The 21160-nt window shown below is 35.0% G+C and overlaps 1 protein-coding gene across 1 annotated transcript; it reads right to left on the bottom strand.

The window, feature by feature from the left end:
* Window positions 1–1250: 1250 nt before the first annotated feature.
* LOC131953936 (uncharacterized) lies at window positions 1251–20047 on the bottom strand. Its single transcript, XM_059317398.1, has 33 exons — window positions 19809–20047; window positions 19191–19325; window positions 18947–19093; window positions 18092–18265; window positions 17546–17758; window positions 13757–13957; window positions 13520–13663; window positions 12390–12524; window positions 11896–12030; window positions 11555–11689; window positions 11200–11334; window positions 10906–11040; window positions 10448–10582; window positions 10206–10334; window positions 9531–9671; window positions 9214–9313; window positions 8990–9099; window positions 8701–8837; window positions 8236–8323; window positions 7989–8065; window positions 7754–7790; window positions 5957–6054; window positions 5719–5838; window positions 5356–5501; window positions 5115–5250; window positions 4756–4902; window positions 4075–4207; window positions 3907–3980; window positions 3684–3821; window positions 3423–3578; window positions 3151–3284; window positions 2844–2979; window positions 1251–2674 (listed from the first exon to the last, which is right to left on the bottom strand). The coding sequence occupies exons 1-33, from the start codon at window positions 19867–19869 to the stop codon at window positions 2519–2521; spliced, it is 4278 nt and encodes a 1425-aa protein (XP_059173381.1). The 5' UTR covers window positions 19870–20047; the 3' UTR covers window positions 1251–2518.
* Between the last annotated feature and the right edge of the window lie 1113 nt (window positions 20048–21160).

Genomic DNA, 21160 nt, shown 5'->3' with positions numbered 1-21160 from the left:
ATACAATTTATAAGATAAATTAGATGGCTTTAACTGGTGTTCTTGTTATGCCTATTGTTGTAAAGCCTACCTCAAATTACCCCCCCCCCCCACACACACACGAACAAAAGGTGGGCGGACAATGATAAACGTTTATATATTTTTTTAAACTTTATATTGTTTTATTTTTTTTTTGTCCGTGGAGAGGGGGTAGGGCTTAACGTATTCATCCCGCATCCCCGCGAACTTAAGATCAAACCCTATCGTAAGGGGAAGTCAACAAGCTTGGTTGATGCTTTAATTAATATTAATAGAGCTGTCTCGCTTGACAATGGAAAAAAAACACCTTGCTTGTGTTTACATTTTCACTATACGTTCCTAGTGGAACAGCGGGGGTGTTAAAGGGGGATGGGGTGGTGGTAGAACTAAGATTTGTATTAAGGGAACAGTTGCTGTTTTTTTAGTTATTTAGCATGTTTGATTGGGCGTGTTTAAGATGTAATATAGACAGATACATTTATCGAATGTTTATTCAGACCAACAACTATTTGAATAGAAAGAACATATATAAAAGAGGGAGTCGGCATATTTTGGTGCAGGAAATTGTGAGGATGCATAACAAGGGGGAGGGGTTCGTCACATTGTGACACTCTATATGTTAAGGAGTGGAGGAACATTTTGTTACGGTGTATAAATGGGGGTGACACACTCTTGTGATGTATAACTGGAATGACATATTGTGGTGATGTATTCATGTAGGTGACATTTTGTGATGAGGTATAACTGGGGGTGACATTTTGTGATGAGGTATAACTGGGGGTGGCATTTTGTGATGATGTATAACGGGGGGTGACATACTGTAGTGAAGTATTACTGGGGGTGACATATTGTAGTGGGGTGACATATTGTTACTTACTTTGACCTGAGGGGGGGGGCATATTGTGATGATGTATAATTAAGGGGCGACATATTGTGGTAAGTAATTGGGTGTGGCATATTGTGACTATGTTTAATCTGGGAGATGAATATCATTTTTTTTTGCCAATAAAGTCACTCTTTCTAAAAAATTGATTTCATTATCAATAAGCTAACTTTATCAAATACTATTTTCCCGTATCCAATCAAGATGCGAAATATCGCTCAAGAGAAATTCGTTACAAACTTTAATTTTTTTAGATTTCAACATAACTAAATAGTAATGTATATTCATTTACTATAATCAATTAAAATTCAAATTAAAAAGACTTTTGTTTCTCTAAACAATCAGCAAGAACAGGAACAAAAAAATTACTTTATGCCAAAATACAATTGCATACAACACATTTATAAGAGTTCTTAAAGTTGTTTTAAATTAAAAGAACATTATATGAATTTTTCTTAGTGTAAATTTGTATAATTTTAACAATAAATTACCTAAGGGAAACTACTGCTTAATGACTATTACAAAACAAATATAAAAGTCTGAATTATCTACTTTTATTAAATTCTACGTTGCGTAATTGTTATTATTTTATTTTTGGAAATATGTTGAAAATGTACATTGACCTTACAAATGTGATTTCTATTAATGTTTTCATTCATAACTTAGAATATGTTATCTATTATCTATAAAAATATTTAAAAAAAAGAAATTAATGAAATTCCAAGAAATCATATTTGAACTGTATGAATATAAACACCAATGACGTATATATATATATATATATATATATATATATATATATATATATATATATATATATTTATATATATATATATAATTCTACAGAGAAATGGTCTTCTTACCTATAGATATGGAGTGGGACGGGGTGGTCTAGCGGTAGACCGTCCCTGAGTCCACCCAACTCACGTTAAGGAAAGTAGAGGCGGCTGGGCATAGTGCTGACCACACTATCTCTTCCTATGCCGAGGTCACAGAAACAAGTGAACTCTACTTCACTTGACCCATAGACCGCAGGTTTGAAAGGGAAACTTTTTTTTTTTCCTATAGATATTTTTTTTGCTTGTTTTTGGAAACCATGTTGCATACAGTCTATATCGATCTATATTTATTTTATTGTACATTTCTAAAAGTGTTATGTTGGTTTAATTAAATTACATATTTTAGCGGAGAAGTAAAAACATGTTAAATATATATAACATATATTTTAAAATTATATTAATTTAACAGATACATTTATAAATATTAGTTAAGAATTGCTTTTTAAAAAAAAATATAAATCATATATTTAAAAAATTAAATTCAGATAAATAATTAAAGTTATACATTTAAATTGAATTCGAATAGTTGTAAAAATTACTTTTAGATGATGGTTTATTTCGGGTTTTGAACTTTAATTCATAACTTTAATTAAAACTTATGTATTTACTTATTTTGATTCATTTAACAGATAGGTCTACATTACATGTAAAAACATGTTCAGAATCAGTTTATGTTCTCTAAAAGTTTGCTGATTAATATACTGTGCTTGTTTTGTGTTGAAGAACTGGTCAAGTTCATCAAAGATATAACCTAGTAGATGCACTTGAGAAAACTGAACTAATTGTTTTGATAGACATTCTCCTCTGCAAATGTGTCGTTTCCATGTGTCGCACCACGATTAGCTTTTAAATCAGAAACGTTGTCGTAATTGCTGTACGGTGTGTTTAACTCATTGTATCTCTGTAAGACTTGATACAGACACCGGTACTGATCCTAGCGATATAAAAACAACGTTTTTATTAAAAAATACTCTTATTCTACCAACTTACCATACGCACCAATTATGCTATTTTAATACAAAGCGTGTTGCTATTTATTGTCAAAGAAGAAAAACAAATGAAAAACAATGTATGTATTCCAATGCAGAAAAAAAAAACATTACCATGGAGGGGATGACCTGTGATCTGATACATTTGATGGCACCAACAACAAGTGGAACTGTTAAACTTTGGTCATGGTCCATTCGGTCAAGTAGAAGACTCAACACACAGGCCAGGCCGCTGTACTCAGCTCCGTTTCTGGAATTAATTGGAATTACGAAATGTAAACAAAAAAAAAACAGATCAATGGGCTTGTCCTTGAAAACAATGATGCAGTTATCATCATTTTTGTTTAAATTAAAAGAACACACTGTTTTGGTAAATAAATAAAAAATGTTTGGTAATTAAAGTATGAGTGAAATAAAATACCTGCACATGTAGAGTACTCTCCCCTGTGCCTGTACATTGTTTGACCTTGTGTGTTTGACAAGTTTGAGAAGATTCTTGGGATTCAGGTCTGTGCTTTTACTCGCAATGTGGGTCACGTGCGATTCTGTTGTTACCTTTAAATAACAAACTATGTTTTATATATGCATTTAAAATATTTTTAACTTATTTTTATTATCATACCATTTAAATAAACAGTATTTTTTAATGCGCACTTTTAATTTTACGATTCAAGAAAAACATTGTTTGCTCACATTAACAGGTAAAAATGTTATAGCTTTTTTAACAGTCTTAATTGTTATCTGTTGTTCCTCCCATAAACTCTCAGACTTGACAGGTCCTGTGTGTATTTCATATGGTCCACAGTCTAAAGGTGTTGTCATGTTGGCAGGCAGGTACTGGCCGAGGGTCTGTGGTAACACAATGTTGAATTACACCAGTTATTGTACACATTCATTAACATAAGTGAAAACCATACATACACTTTATATACCATCTTTTGTCCACTATCTTACCTCATCCTTTTCACTTGATCCCTTGTTAAAAGCCAGAATAAGTGAGACATTATATTGTGCCACCAATCTCCAGAAATCTGTGACTGTGTTTGGCATTGGAAGTTGTGTTAAAATCTGGTTATCCCGTTTAGTGAAGCTCTGATGATAAATGCACAAATAAATATATAATATTCGTCAAGCAACAAAGCCTTAGTTTTTATACATATTTTTAAATCATACACACCGAGACAAGTACTGCATTGACATAGTCTTCCAAGTTGTTTGATTCACAGGAAAGCACAGCTCTGTACAGGTTACCTACAATTAATTCATTACAGCATTGTTTTAATGTATGTGCATTAAACAGTTCTACAAAGTGTCTAGTGGTCTAAAATACGGATACTTAACTTACCTGCTATAATTGAAGACCGTCTGTTTTTCTTTTCTACAACAGGGTCATGATTTTGGTAAATGTTGCCATTCTCTCCAGAAATGTCCTCATCCTGTGTTTGTTTATTTAGGTCTTCGCTGAGTTTCACGACAGCCTGTAAAGTTCATTTTTTTCATATGGGTTTTCCAATAACAAAATTCATAATTTCATACTTCTGCGAATTTATGATAGTGTGTGATATTTCATTATATTCTCTAGTCCATATTAATGTTTAAAAGTGAGAATACATTGTACTATTACAATGTATGTTTTTATAATAATTGCAAACAATCGTATCATGAGGCACTTCAAGTCGAGAATGACATTTCTCTGAAGTTAGTTAATGACGGGACATGGTGGTCAATTATATCTTCTGCAACCGTTACATCCCCGACACTTAGGAGCTATACAGATATTTGCAGTGCCTGGTCATGTACACAGAACTGGAGACTTTTGGAATTGGGGTTAAGAAAATACGACCAAGCTAGATATTTATTGTGCATTGTTTATACTGAATATATAGTATCAAGCTGGTTTGATTATGAAAGTTATAAAACGCATCAGATAAAAAAAAATAGTACGTTGCTATAAAAGCACACGTATTAAGAAAACTGTTTACAATTCTCCGTAAGCTAAAACTTATATACATCATAATTGGGTTACCTGAAATTCTTTTTCCATGTTGGTGACCCCTGACAAAGATCGCTCCCCTAAGAACTGTATTCTGCTCACTATGTCATTAGCGTGGACAGTCGTTCCCATACAGGTGATGGCAACCTGCGCGGCCTTGTGGAGGAACTCGTATTGTTCCTGTTGGCAGGGAACGTCATTAAATATTCGCTTTTATTGACTTAAGTTATAGTTAAAAAATTGTATTTGAAAGCTTAGAAATAAATTGTAAAACCCAATTATATTGGGTCAATTATTTAATTGTTTTCAAATAAATAAGGTAACTACTTATATGAATGTTGATGCGATTCAACCAGTTCAAATTTGAAGTTCTACTATTAAACATTACTTACCGCTGTCTGTACCATCAAGACTCGGTCTTGTCTCAGCTTGGCCACCGTGTTGAAACAGTTGATGTAGCCGGTGTCTTCAGCTTCTCTCATCACATTACGTAGGGCGATGAAGGTTCCAGTACGTCCTACACCAGCGCTATTTAGTTAATCATTAGAGTTGAAAAATTAGTGTTAGCAATGTTTTAATTAATTCAACATAATTTTTTAGTTGCATGTTTGCCGTGGAAAATAATTATCAAACCTGCAGTGGACAACAATAGGCCTTGATGTACCCCCTAACGCCACCCTCTGTTCAAAGTCCACAAGTCCCCACGGTGTTAGAGGCACACCTTTGTCTGGCCACGATGTGAAGTGGAACTGGGTGAATAGGTGGGTCGGATGATCTTTCTGTTAAATGTTGGCATTAGGAAGACAATTATAATGACAACAATGGTAAAATGCGTTGTAAAATAATTGCATTTTTTTACATATCATATACATGTATTAATTAATCGGATAACTTAAAACGACTACATCATGTTATCCATTTTCGTATAATTCTCTAAATTAATAAATCATTGTTTTTTTAATGTGATAAACAGGCGACCACTTGATGCTTGTATACCTTGATAAGCTCCAACTTCCTGATAGTGTAGTCAGCAAAAACATGAGTAGCTGCCAGCTTAACTTTGATGTCACCAAATGTGGTTGTACCTTCTTCTGGCCAGTAACTTACACATTTTACCTGTCACATAATGTACATATTGCCAGAATGATCTAGTTATGGCCACAATTAATGAAGATAAAAACAAATAAAGTTTTACCTAACGAAACGGAAGTTAATATATTTGATAGAACCATACCTTTCCTTCTTCAATTAGATTTGTCAGCATCACAACTTTTTCAACTTTTTGTTCCCATAACATTCTAACAAAGTCGTTTATGATCACCTCATTTGGTCCTATGAAATAAGTAAGTTTTTAATACATAGTTCATGTGTGGGTGTATGTTCAAATTAGCTTATATATCCGTATATATCATTTAAATAACATTCACTACAGTATTTCAACGTGCTATTATTTTAAATTTTCTGATATTACTGAATTGAAACAAAAACCGAAGATGCAAGCTGTACCAATACCAAATATACGAATACTCTGGGACAATAATTCCGTCAATCGTTTATTTTTCAGAACCCTTTTATCGCTACCCTCGTGTTAACTTATATATTTTGACCTTTTACATTGTTATCATGTTACAGGCATACTGAAGAAAACGCTATTCTATAAAACCATAAACATACCCTCAACACTCACCATAAACATGATTTCGATTAGTTTTATAGCCGATTTGTGATCGATAAACAAGTAATGTCCAACTGAGGTATTTAGACAGAGGGTTTGTAAACAAAATAAAATTCGGTACTTGGAAATTGAGAGGAATAAGTCAGTCCATAGCAATAAAGTTAACAATGTTACTTATATTATTGGTGCGCGGACCTTTGACCACAGGTGCTTTGACCATAGGGGGTTTGACCATAGGGGGTTTGACCACAGCGGACCTTTGACCATAGGAGCTTTGACCATAGGGGGTTTGACCACAGCGGGCCTTTGACCATAGCGGTGCTTTGACCATAGGGGGTTTGATCATAGGGGGTTTGACCATAGGGGGTTTGACCACATGTGTTTTCTCAGCAGAGGGTCTTTGATCACAGGTGGTCTATCAACGGGTGTTTGATCACAAGCGCTGTGTCCGGCTTTGATCATAGGTGTGATACAATATGTCTGGACAGCACGTTGTACTTTTTCGTGCAGCATCTTGTATCGCTTCTCAGCTGGGTAGCTTGCCCCTGCGACACCTTGCAAGAAATTTGTTATTTGCCGTGTGCAGTCCATCTGTAGACCTTCAAGGAAACTATTGAAGCTTTGCACTTACAAGTGCGATTCTTCGTACACCGCCAAAAGCGTGACCCGTCCTGGCGTTCTCTGTGTAGCCAAAACTCGTGGCCACGATACAACAAAGTTCTTTTACCTTTTTTCGACGTGCTATACTCTCCAAGATTCTCCATGGTTTTGACATAGAGTAGTTTAGATGACTTGTATTAATACATGATGATTTAACATATTATTACATCATGTCGAAATTTAAAATATAATTTAGCAACTTTTAAAATTAATCCTTACCATATATGGACATCATTGGACAAAACACCTGAGATCAAAGACCCTATGTGGACAAAACACCTATGATCAAAGCCGGACACAGCGCTTGTGATCAAACACCAGTTGATAGACCACCTGTGATCAAAGACCCTCTGCTGAGAAAACACCTGTGGTCAAACCCCCTATGGTCAAACCCCCTATGATCAAACCCCCTATGGTCAAAGCACCGCTATGGTCAAAGCCCCGCTGTGGTCAAACCCCCTATGGTCAAAGCCCCTATGGTCAAAGCTCCGCTGTGGTCAAACCCCCTATGGTCAAACCCCCTATGGTCAAAGCACCTGTGGTCAAAGGTCCTAGGACCATATTATTGTATAGTTACATCACTGTATAAACGTAACTATTAGTCATATATAACAATAATCATTTACGATATGTCACCATATGGTAAAATAAGAAAAATTACCTCCTGAACAACTTGATTAAATAAGCACTACCTACCCTGGGAAGCTATGTATTTCTCCTGATTGTTATAACTCTGTAACAAAAAGACTTAAATTATAAACATTTCGTGTCATAACGGTATTATAGCAGTATTACATCTGTCTGTTAATTAAGGAACATACTAAAATAAACAACTTATTAATGAATTTGTACACATTCGTAATGTTTGTAAATGTAAAAAGGTAAAATAGTTGTAAAACTGGGTAAAAATATAAATGCATGCAATAATTACCTCAACATAGGATGCGTTAATAAAGTCACCTTCATTTTTGCTGGCATTTATTTCCAAATGTACGCGGGAGTGATCGTCTGCAGGAGAAAAACTGATGTTTGAAGTGTGTTCTACGTTCTGATTTTAAAATACGTAAAACATCGTGGATATATTTACTAAAGGTTTAATTAAACGACTTGGATAATTTAGCTCACAACAAAAACAATATTTATGCATATGAGTATGACGCATGAGAACCAAAACTGACATGTGCAAATATTCCTGTATCGACTTTTGTGTTTGTTGGCTTCACTTAGTCCCACCATGGTTGTCACGTTTTGGGGGGTTGGAATTCTCTGGGAATTAAAACAAAAAATCAACAATCTTAAAATATTATTTCACATTATTAATATTATTGCGATGTAACCTATATTGATGTGTTACTATTTTGTTTTTAATTGTAACACTGAATGTGACCAAAAAATAAAGGAAAGAGACACTATACGAAATTCGATTTTGATCTTTCCTGAAGTTTCTTTTTTCTTTTGTTTTTTATTTTTATTTTGACTCACTCAAATATTAACTCACAAAAACTTAAATTAATATCGGGTGTATGTTTTTACAGAATTTGTTAAATAAAATGACTCATTAAATAATTACTGTTTAATACTAATGTATGCTGATAACTTAAAGTTAGTTAAGCTAACACGACTATAGCTCTGAGTCACCTGACCTTAAACTCATCCACAAAGTAATCTCTGCCATGAGCTTGCATAAACTCGTCCAGTTTTGAGACCTTGATGTATCGTCTGTCTGCCTCAACATCCACGTTACTGTAGGCGTTAATGATAGCTACTGGCTTATCTGTACCTAGGTAGGGAACACAGTCAATTACACTCCAATCATTTTAACTTGTGTTCGTTGGTTCGACGTTCGTATGTTTTCAAATGCAGTTGCATTCTTGAATCGATCGCTAAAATTCTTTAGAAAGTATTTGTTTAAAATGAGTATAAATGTAATACCTTTTATGGTGTTTAATTTGCCGCTTGAAGTTGGACTATCAGACATATCAAATAATTCATTTCTTTGCGAATCATTAACGTGGTCTTCTTTGTTCTTCAACCGACGATGTCTGAAAGTGATAATATTAATTAGCACATAACTTATATAAACACCTACATTTATAGCTGACACATAGCAGCACATCTTTAAATGAGACCGACTTTATTTGAATAATATCATGTACCTCCAGTAGACAAAGCCAATCACTGCCAAAATAGCTAGTAGAACGATGACTACAACAGGTGCAACAATTGCAGCTATAGGTGATTGTTCTTCAGGTATCTCTGCAATACGAGCATAATATATATCTGAACTTGCAGTTAAAAACATAACAGTATAGTTAACTAATTGAAATTATGTAACATTGACTACTTTATTAATATTTTAGAACGTTAACTACTAAAATAAATACATTTTAAGATTTTACATCTATACGAAATGTGTTGAATAGACACTTTACAGATATAACAGAGCAGTCAGTTTATCTTAAGATGTACTCACTTTGAGCACATGTTTCTCCCCGATACCCCTGACGACATCCGTGTTTACACGTCCCATTGACTGGGTGACACGTCCCGTCTTGCTCACAGTTTTTGGAGCAGTTCTCTTTACACGACTCACCAAATGTCTGGTTGGGACACGCTGAAAAAAAAATTAATGAAGTTCACACTGGAGTAAATCTTAACCGTCAAATATTTGTATTGATTAGAAAAATAAATAAAAAAATTACACAATATGTTTTGAACTTTATGTTTATAACAGTGAAATGTTAGTGGAATGTATGTTGGGAGTGTGTGTGTTGAAAGGCGATATTGGATCAGGGAGACAGGGTGACTGTGCGCATGCGCGAGAGGAAGGAACGAGGAGAGAAGGTGGGTAAGAAGATGGCGTAGTCTGATAATGAACACGATGCCTATATGAACCAAAAATAAAATATGAAAAACAACGGGAACAATGCTTGACTTGTGGTTTTTGTGTGTGTATTATATAAGGTAGGTAAAAAGCCTGTGACAATGGTATTTTTTTATAATTAATATTACTAAGCATACGTTATCTTAAAATGGCGGTAAGATGTTTACTTTTGTTTTTGTCATCGCTAAGCATTGTAACAAATACACTTTGTATTAGTTACATTTAATTTTTTAATGTTTGTTCATTTTTCGTTCCAAAACACACCTTGACAGAAGTCCCCCCAACTTCCAGCAGCGCATTTGAAACAAACACCGTTGGTGTTGTTACAGTCAGCGTTAAGACAGTAGTCACAGGTTTGATTACAATCTTGTCCAAAGAAAGATTTCTCGCAATCTGGGGCGCAGAAGACAAGTAATGTATTAACGATATACACATAGTTAAACTTTGTATTCATGTTATATTACAGACCTAATTGTTTTTTGTATGTATAAACTGGTCTACCTAACCTTCATTGCAAAAATATCCTTGAAAACCAGGGTAGCATCTCCAGCAGTGGCCGTTTGTTGAGTTACATATTGAGTCATTGCAGTTAGTTGAACAGTGAGCATCACAGTTTGGTCCATAGTTGTGACTGTCACAAGCTGTGTGGTTTTAAGAAAGTTGTTCATTTGAACATAATGAAAAACAAATATACAATTGATAATTAAAAGTCAACTTAACAATTATTATTTAGAAGTTACAAGGAAATGAGAATAATTATTATTAATACAACTCCGTTTAAAAGCACTTTAATAAATATGTATACATTTTTCTATGTATATTTGTTATATGAAATCAAAACCCACAATTTGTTAGAAAGAAATAATAGTTTCGTTATACACGGTAAAGCATATATGAATAAATAAATACATTAATGAAGTAGTACAAAGTAAAAGCTGAATTTTAACATTACGAGTTGTCTTACATTCATTACAAAATGGCCCCTTTCTCCCTGCAACACAGCTGTGACAAGAACCGTTCACATTGTCACATAGTCTGTCTAGACAGTTGGAACTACATTTCTTCGAGCAGTTAGTTCCAAAATACGTCTCGTTACATTCTGGTGTTATGTCAAGAAAATTAATATATGCTAACGCAATGATGATTTAAAAAAAAGAAATAATGTAAATATAGTCATTGTATTATATATTCATGTACCAATAGAATAGTTATATAGAAAAACAGTAAAAAAAACTTGCATGTAGCCTATACAACTTACTTTCTTCACAAAATGGACCTTGTTTTCCATCAACACAAGTTTTACAAGTCCCATTCACATTGTCACATAGACTGTCTAGACAGTCGGAACTACATTTATCTGAGCAGTTGGTTCCGTAGTACGTGGCGTTACAGTCTGGTGGGGGGGGGGGGGTCGAAGCAATACACACAATAAACACAATTAGCATAAATAAATTACACGATACTGTATATAAGCTGTTACAAACTTATGGGCATAAACCAATACAGTTGATGGTAAAGGAATGATATTACATATATTCGTGAATTATTTATGAATTGTAATAATTGGTAAGTAAAAGGTCTTTTAGAGTTGGTTTCGATAAAATGCTACAAACCTCTTTCACAAAATACACCTTGTTTTCCAGGTATACAACTGTGACAAAAACCGTTGACGTTGTCACAAAGTTCACGTAAACAGCTGGTGCTACATTTTTGTGTACAGTTTTTTCCGTAATATGTATTGCTACATTCTGTTGGAAAAAAAATGTTTTCATTAAATTAACTTAGTAAAAGAAACTAATCAAATCGTGTATTCCTGAATTAATAATGCCATTACTACTTCACATATACTTACGCTTATTACAAAAATGTCCTTGAAGTCTACCATTACATTGATGGCAGTAACCAGTTGTAGATTAGGAAAACACAATAAAATGTATACATTTGTACAACTTACTTTGTTCACAAAACGTTCCCTGTTTTCCATCAACACAACTTATACAAGCACCATTCACATTGTGACACAGACTGTCTAGACAGTTGGAACTACATTTCGTCGAGCAGTTGGTTCCGTAATACGTGGGGTTACAGTCTGGTGGGAATATATATAACACTTAACATTAATGATGTTATAAAAATACAATAAAACTTGTCGTTTTCAAATTTATGTTGTTATAATTTTACGGACACAACACGTAGGAACTAAATGAACTGGTAGACTTCCCCTAGATTCAATAACATCATTGATAACCCTTAGTACTATCTGAACATCTTTCTTATATTGGGTTAAGGGCAGACATATTAGCTAAATATAACAGATTATTACTCCACTGTAAATAACTTTAAGCAGAACAAAAAAGTAAAACGAAACCAAATCGTTGTATTGCAAATATTAATTTGTCAAGAAGTCAAGCGCGTTATAGATATTTGAATCGGGAAAATATTAATTACCTTTATCACATAAAGCTCCTTGTTTTCCAGGTACACAGGCGTCACAAAACCCGTTGACGTTGTTACAGTGTTGTAGTAAACAGTTGATGCTACACCTGCTTTCACAATTTTGTCCGAAAAATGTAACGTTACATGCTGATGATAAAAAAACACAAGCAGATCATAATGATGCTTTTTGTTATAAACCTCATTAATTACTCTTTTTCATAACATCACACTTGATCACGGACCCTGAAGTCCCACAAACTATCGCTGGCAGTAACAGTTTGTACTGCAACAGACGCCATTGGTGCAATTTTAGAGCACTCTTTCTGTAAGTTAGATCCGTAATGGTCTTCACCGCAAGCTTGAATATAGATTCACGTCAAATAATATATGCTTAAGTGTAAAAATGGTAATATTGGGAGACAGAACAATGGTGCACATATATACATCTATAAATGTCCTCCCAAAATGTACGTAGATCACTACCACCTGATACACACCCTTACTGACCACAGTTTTTAAAATTTAATTGTACATATTTCTTGTCACTAAACTAGTTATTTCAGGTAACCGTTAGCGGTATGCTATTTTGTTCTACTATGTGATTACGATAACTGGAGTTCCATCTCATTGGACGGATATAGGTATACAATCTATTATCTAGATTATTTTATATGTGAGTGATTTCTGGTAGTCGGATATTTCAAATTACGAAAAAACAAACCATTTAAAATAATTTTAAATCTTTATGGCGAGCAATTATTTTTTTTACAGGCGATTCAGTTCAATTTAAAGTGAGTATAAAACAGCAGGAAAAAAATGCATTATAATGAGGTGTTTCGCTCTATTAGCGATTTCTAAAAGCCCTCCAGAACTCTTATATTTAATATAAAATATAAATATAGCCTATTCTCATACATTTCCAATTAAATGTGTTTTCGCAAAACAAAGTTGTTTTTTTTCCACACACTACTGTATTTCTATAGCCCGATTAAAACCACCATCACCTGTACTGTATTATATAAAAATTACGAGAACATTTAGGGGAGATAAATCGCGCTTTTTTAACGTTTTGAAATACTGATTATCCGTTGTCTAAAACATTATAACGATATTGCTTTATATCGGTAGATTTGTATACTTACGCTCCCAACAGTCCTCCCCTTGATATCCAGCAGCACATCCAGAAAGACATCCACCTGTAGCTACAAAACATGTCTCAGTTGGGTCGTTACAGTTGCAGGTCTTGGTACATTCTGGACCGTAATTTTTTACATTGCATACGCTTTCTGGAAAAATGAATGTTACATTATGCCCATTCTGGATAAAAGTTAATTTACAAACATTGCACTGTTTAAATGTCATTATATAGGCCTACTCACCACCGTATATCTCGACCTCACATAGTGTTAGAATGCCTCCTACAGATATATTAACATAAGACACCGGACCGTGTAGACCTGTTGTTATTGTGTAGATTGGTACATTGTTGTTAGAACTTGTATCCCTGTACTCAAACAGTTTTGACCCAGCGTTGCTGTAACTGTTCAACAAAAATCCTTGAAGCCGTTGACGGTCTGAGTCTGAAATGTAAATAAGCAATCTGCATGATTTTGAGTTAAGAATTGCTTTCAAATGATATGAAGGTTCTAAAAATAAATAGCAGTTGGTAAAATAGTATACGACGATTACAAGTCAATATGTTGTTCTTTTAATAGTTTTTTTTGTTTTTAGTTTATATCGTTGGTATCTAAATTATGTCAATGTTTGTGCTTTAGAAATATAAACTGTCAATTTATCGGATACGTTAAAATGGATTGGTTAATTATTCATCAATAGCCATAGAAAAATTATATCATATCAGGTAGGCCTTTAACGTAGTGTGATGCTAGAAAGAGTATAATGCAAGCGCCATTTCTGCAAACAGTCGATAATGTGACCATTTATCTTGAACCTACATCACTACCATGTTCAAAGCCAATACTTCCATATAACACAACAAATAACAGCCTACTTGAATAGATAAAATTGTAGTCAAATAACACAATGATTACAATAACGATGTTTGCAAACAAAAGAAGATAATTATATTTTACATGAGTAAATTGTAACATTTTTTAAAAAAGTAATCGAAGCTGTCATGAAGTGCATTCATAAGTTAAACGTTTTCACTAAACTGGCCATGAGTACCCGTATCCCGTGAATTATAGGCCTATGTATTTTTAATGTTTTACTTATTTGGAAAAAAATTATATGAAATAGTTATTGGTCAAATCGCGATATGCTTTACTACACGTTGGACGATATTAGTTTACAAAGAAAAGAAATGACTAAATAGCTGAAAATCCGACACATTTAAAATAACGTAGGTTACCAATACCTATTAGAAAAATTAAAACCAAACACAACACCATATAAAATGTTTAAGAAACTTAAATAATGCCGTTAAAAAACCTGGGTGTTAAATAGTATTTATCCTTTTTTTCTCAGTTAAGAGTGTCGTTTAGAATAAAACTTGCTCTCCACAATAGGAAAGCATAAACTATAGGTGGTCTGAAGACAAAATTCCAGCCATTTTGTTTTGACGAGAGCTAGTCCAGATCTAGATCTACTTGATCAAAGATTAAGTAAGTAAAAATGGATTAAAAATCATGTCTATATCCCGAGTTGCCCTCCCCATTAGTGTCATATAAGAATTTTCGAGAAAGTTTATGTGAGGACACTCCCGCTTTATTTTTTATTCTAAATTTGAAAGATGACGCATTGGTAATGTGTTCTTTCCGTAGTTTAAACATTTGATATGTGACGTCGTTGTTTATTGCGTTATTGTCACAATGATAAACACTTTTCCGGTTACGTTATAAAAATGTGTTTCTACATTCGAATAAGCCTTTAAGGACAGGCACCACGGATAAAAAAAAATTTTTATTTAACACATTTCTGGTTGTTTAATAAGTTCATATAATTATAGTTGTTAAACTATAGACAAAAATAATATATAGCCGTCAATAGCAGTACTGGTTGCCATGGAAACCGCGAAAAGGTGTGAAAACTAACACCTTTTCAAATCGCTAAGGCTTTGTTCCCATAAGAGATTTTAAAAAGCAGATGAAAGATTTAGGTTTCTCAAACCAAACTATACATTTCTACGTTTACTCATTGCGATAGCTTGTACTCAATTTTTAATACAAATTTTTACGTAAATGTATGTGCAAAAATTAGGGGGTGGTGTTACATAAATATCAATATTTCCTAAAGTATTGTAGCAAACTTAATGTACAAACGTAGTTTTGTAGATGGTATCATGCTGAATGCACGTTGAATGTTTTATTCTTGTATGACAAAGGGTTCCAAAGCCTTAGCGATTTGAATGTTGAATTTTGAGTAAAAATGCAAAGTTGAGAAAACGTGAAAAGAAGAGCGGGAAAAGGCACGGCGCGTTTTCTCTTATAGAAAACAAAAAAAACGTCTTGTTATATGTGGAAGAACCATTTGTCTAATAAAATACGCTTTGATTTATGTTGTAAGTTTTAGACAGAATTTTTCTATGTAAGCAGAAAATATGTATACAACAGGTAATGAATGTATGACTATTAAGTATTACACATCCTATCAATCGAGCGGTATTCTCAGAACAGCTATTTTCAAACCAGATCAAGTTTTGTTTGTTAGCCGGTCTTCTCACTTCAAAACAATGTCTTTCTCTACTCAAATTGTAGCTTACACAAGTTTATTGCCTTATGATAATAGCCTACAACACAACACTGGGTACAACGCTTGGGGCTAGACACGCCCCCTCCACCCCACCCACCGCTGGATAGTGCGTGAAGAACCGATGAGCCATAGATTACCAATGTTCATTCAACCGCGAATAACACATCTGTGTAGATAGGGTCAAGTACAGGGCCTAAGTGAATGCTTCTCAGCTATCCTATCTAGTATTTACATTCGTTGCTACCACACCCTATACGGAGAGATGGGCATACACATTAACACATGTGTCGTATACAGTCCGGTGTAAAGCCTGATGAACGCGTTCAAGCCTATCACAGCATGCCGTAACTAGAATATAAACCGGCCGTTGGTTGAATGGCGAGAAGGGAATGAAGGGGGTAAAGGGGATGGACAGTACATTCTTCAAACTGATAGTCATGTCAGACTCATGTCCATGACGCATTGTTTCAGCTTAGTATAAAGCGTACGAAACAGTGTTTAATATTGTTCCAGTGATAATCAACAGTGCATTTCTAGGCCACGTTTCAATTACTAAACTTAATGTTGATTATAACTTTAAAACAACAAATAGAAGAATATACGCAAATGAGGTAAACAAACGAGACAGGCGATTGTTTTGTTTATCTAGAAACAAGATGGCTGCCTAGCACACGCGGTTAGTTGCAGCCTATCGTGAATTATTTTGATTTACTGTACTATAATATGATTGGTCAAGCGTATCAATGAATCTCTTCCCCTTCATAATTTTTACGCGCATGCCCTTATATGGAGTTTGATATAAAATTTTCTTTGTAGAAAACAACTTCTATCTCACTTATTTTTAGAACAAAAGAAAAGGTCACTACACCAGCGGGTACACGAGTGCTTGGCCCTTAGATTGCTGTAAAGTTTATGGTGCCCCGCGGGCCATAAATACATGTAATACCCGCTCGAAGATAGCCGCTGTCCACGTAGTAGTGTGAAAACTTGTCGGGGGGTACCATGTTTCACATCGCAATAAACGGATAACCGTAAGCTGTAGAAGTCCAAGATGTTCGGGTTAGAGAGATAAAAGGTATTAGTATCGAATTAAGAAATAAAAATTTTGGGAAGCAAAATTACAATTTTATCGAAAACATGGGTATCTTGTTCCCTTAATGTTATTTTCCTTTTTAAAATAAAATTTAGTTTATACATTTAAAGCATCAACCATAGTATCTTTAAGTTCTCCATTTATCGCTGAAGATACTGATCTCTTAGACTCGGGGCATGCGGACAGAGAGAGAGAGAGAGAGAGAGAGAGATAAAGAGAGAGAGAGAGGGGGGGGGGTGGAGTAATGCGTAAAATGGGCTTTTATATATTAGGATAATATTTATTGTATGTTGATTAAGTTTCCTGAGATGTGTACACATATATTTGAGAATGGGAGGTCAAACATTGCAGTACGAAACATTACCTCTGTTATAAAGGATATATCTATTGACATTTGGAGTAATTGAAAATGTAACTCTCCATTCGCCTGGCTTGGATTCTGCTGTATGTGTACACGTGATGTGTGAAAAGTTCCCACTTGTGTTTCCGTCCACAGCCAAAGAGGAGTTGCGCACTATGTCCTTTTCTTCATAATCACTTGATTGGCTGGTGGTTTGTTTTAGAGCAACATTTCTACCTGTATTAAAATAAATTATTTACGCTAATTGAATACATTTCCTTACTTATCCAATAAAATGTAGTAAAAAAAAATCTAAACGTATACTTTTCTACACATCTATGTTTATAACAACATTTTCTGAATTTGTTACAACAAAATAAAAACAAGATGATTTTTATCGTTAGCGTGTTATCTTGTGCGGTGTATTGGCATAAAAATATAAACTCACTAATAAAATATAAATTCGAAACTAAGTGAAAATGTAAATTCAAGTTTAAAATGTAAAATTGAAGCTGTAGAATATGTTTGAAATAAAACACGTTTACATCGTGTGATAAGAACAGCAATTACCTCCACTCAAGTAAACTGAACAAACTGCAAGCGTTGATCCGAAGTGTAGGCTTACATGTGTAGCAAGGAGATCTGTCTGACAGAGAATGTCAGTGACTCTGTCAGTAACTTTGATCAGATATGTAGTTGGCGTGATTGTTTTATTTAGAGTCAGTTGGACGTTCTGTAATGAATCTGTGGGCATTTTGTAATCGAAAATTGAAATTATTGTACTACCAAGACATCAAAATTATAAAATACGAGCCGACCCGCAGCGTATCATACGCCGCTATTTAGTTGTTTTATTTTCTACTTTTCAGTAATTCATAATTTGTGAATTCGACAGTACCAATGCTGCCACTGAAAATATTTGCTTTAAAACACTAACCCCCCCCCCCTTTCCCCTAACCCCGACCCTACACTAACCACACCCCCCCCCCCCGTGAAAGCAGCCTCCTCTTAGTTATTTCTTAGTTACCTCCTGTAAGTTTAAAATCGAACTAAATTATCTGCCCATAATAGAAACCCGGCTCTACGGCTCTACGATTTGTAAACATTTAGCTTTGTAAACATTTAGCGTGACCACAACTCACCAGACAATGTGGGGTGGGGTGGGGGTGGTAGTGATAGTGATAGTGGTAGAGAGAAAGAGAGGGGACTGCAAGGAGGCGCTTGCAGCTTGTTTTTTAACGGCTCCCAGAAGAGAATTATATATATAGATTTGGGCATTTCAACATTTGTTAGCTGTAATAACTAGAAGATAATAAATTGTATTTTATTAAATAACAACAATTACTACTTAGCCAATTTCCACCTAATGGTACGTCACATGTCACGTAATAATAAACTTAACACGTGGAGTAGAACTTCACTCACTTGGCTGTTGCATAATAATTCTGAACCACGTGACTTGGTAAGTAATGTTCCAAGTCAGGTTAAAAGTTGAAACACTCGCACATGTGGCATCGTTTCCATCTATCAGGGCGGCGTGGGTTGTAGCTGTATTCAATTGTGCTAAATCCTCTGGGAACGGAGTTTATACTGAACATTAGTAATAGCCTTGAAGATACCATAATAGTGTGTTGAATAAAAGTACAATTCACTAAAATAGTAAACTCACGGTATTGACATAGAGGACCAAACCATCCCCTGTCACATGTAGACTCTCCTGTACACTTTCCGTCAAGGCCACATTGGTTGTTGACACAGTGACATTTGTATTGACAGCTGGAGCCGAACCAGCCAGTTTGACATGCTGAAAAAAAAATATATGGGTTTGTAATAATACTAGTTTTTAAAACATATAATGTGCTATCAAAAACATTATGATAATTACTTTCCTAATTGAACTGTTTGAAATAGTTAAGGAAACGGTTTTCTGTCAATACTTTTATTGCAGCTATCTACTAAAATAATTATATCACGAGTAAAATATTCATTGGGGACGGAGTGGTCTAGCGGTAGAGAACTGGACTCTTAGCCCTTAATTCTCGAGTTCGATTCCAGGTTAGGTCCTGATGGGTACCTAACTCCCGTTAGGGAAAGTAAAGGCGGCTGACCACACGATCTCTTCATATGCCGAGTTCACAGAAACAAGTGAACTCTACTTCACTTGCCTTATAGACCGTCAGGTTTGAAAGGGAACTTTACTTACTTTAACAAGATTCATACAATAACATATAAATAGTTTTCACTTTTTCTTACAATCTTGTGTCCATTGAAAAATTAAGTCGCATACCTTTAGCCACTTGAACTTCACTGATAATGAAGATGAAATAAAGCAATATCTGAATTGCCATTAAATAGATGTATTGTGTTGTAAACAATGGCAGACGTTACAATACGTTATACAAGTAACACCATCCTAAATATATTTGTAGCAACTCTGAAGTTAGTCTCTCAAGAAATTGTTTACAACAGCGACACAACCGACAGCCACCAAATAAAATATGGTCTATCCCAATGTTATCTTAGGGTGGCCACTTCGACTGTAGATAACGAGGTAAATGTGGACTACAGTTCTAGTTGGTATCCTGGGTCTGTATAGTGTAATATTTCTATCTTGTCACTTGGGTATTTATGATATAAACCAGGAAGTGAAATTACGAGTTGGTGTGTTCGTAAACATGTTCTGTTCGTACTTTTTATGTATTGAAAGCACACACTTAACATCATGTCAGATAATTGTGACGGGGTAAATGACAAGTTTCAGCAAAGAAGAAGATTAAATAAATATGCTAGGTCGAAATACTCTCACCTATTATGAAAAATTACTAAACGACAATTACCTTAAAAGGTAAGCTTTGCACGGGAACATGGCATTTCCCTTCTGTCAATTACCCCCAAGACATTTCCCCCCTCCCCCGACATTACCCGCCGGAGTAATTACCCACCTGTCAATTACCCCCTGTCAATTACCCCCGTGACATTACCCCCCGGACAGAGTTAGGGTTAGGGTTACGGTTAGGGTTAGGGTTAGGGTTAGGGTTAGGGTTAGGGTTTGGGTTAGGGTTAGGGTTAGGGTTACGGTTACGGTTACGGTTACGGTTAGTACGGTTACGGTTACGGTTACGGTTACGGTTACGGTTACGGTTACGGTTACGGTTACGGTTACGGTTACGGTTACGGTTACGGTTACGGTTACGGTTACGGTTACGGTTACGGTTACGGTTACGGTTAAGGTTAAGGTTCAGGTTAAGGTTAAGGTTACGGTTACGGTTACGGTTACGGTTACGGTTACGGTTACGGTTACGGTTACGGTTACGGTTACGGTTACGGTTACGGTTACGGTTACGGTTACGGTTACGGTTAAGGTTAAGGTTCAGGTTAAGGTTAAGGTTAAGGTTACGGTTACGGTTACGGTTACGGTTACGGTTACGGTTACGGTTACGGTTACGGTTACGGTTACGGTTACGGCTAGGTTTAGGTTTAGGTTTAGGGTTAGGTTTAGGTTTAGGGTTAGCGTTAGGGTAGTATATAGGTATATAGGTATAGAATTCTAGTTAGAGTTAGGATTCTAACTTGAGAGGCGATTCCCCGGGGGGAGGGGGGTGTGACAGGGGGTAATTGACAGAGGGTAATTGCTCCGGG

This window comes from Physella acuta, unplaced genomic scaffold (assembly GCF_028476545.2).
Source record: "Physella acuta isolate Inbredline_101_S28 unplaced genomic scaffold, ASM2847654v3 ptg000966l, whole genome shotgun sequence".
Lineage (NCBI taxonomy): Eukaryota > Metazoa > Mollusca > Gastropoda > Physidae > Physella > Physella acuta.
Note: the sequence above shows the minus strand (reverse complement) of the source record. Positions and strands in the feature narration are given on the sequence as shown.

Bases quoted from the DNA above. Each gene is read 5' to 3' on its own strand.
- LOC131953936 (XM_059317398.1), bottom strand. From the start codon at position 19,869: ATGGCAATTCAGATATTGCTTTATTTCATCTTCATTATCAGTGAAGTT. The intron at 19,326-19,808 runs GTATGCGACTTA...TTTTTTTTTCAG, and splicing joins TGAAGTTCAAGTGGCTAAAG to CATGTCAAACTGGCTGGTTC. The intron at 18,266-18,946 runs GTGAGTGAAGTT...AAATGCCCACAG, and splicing joins AATTATTATGCAACAGCCAA to ATTCATTACAGAACGTCCAA.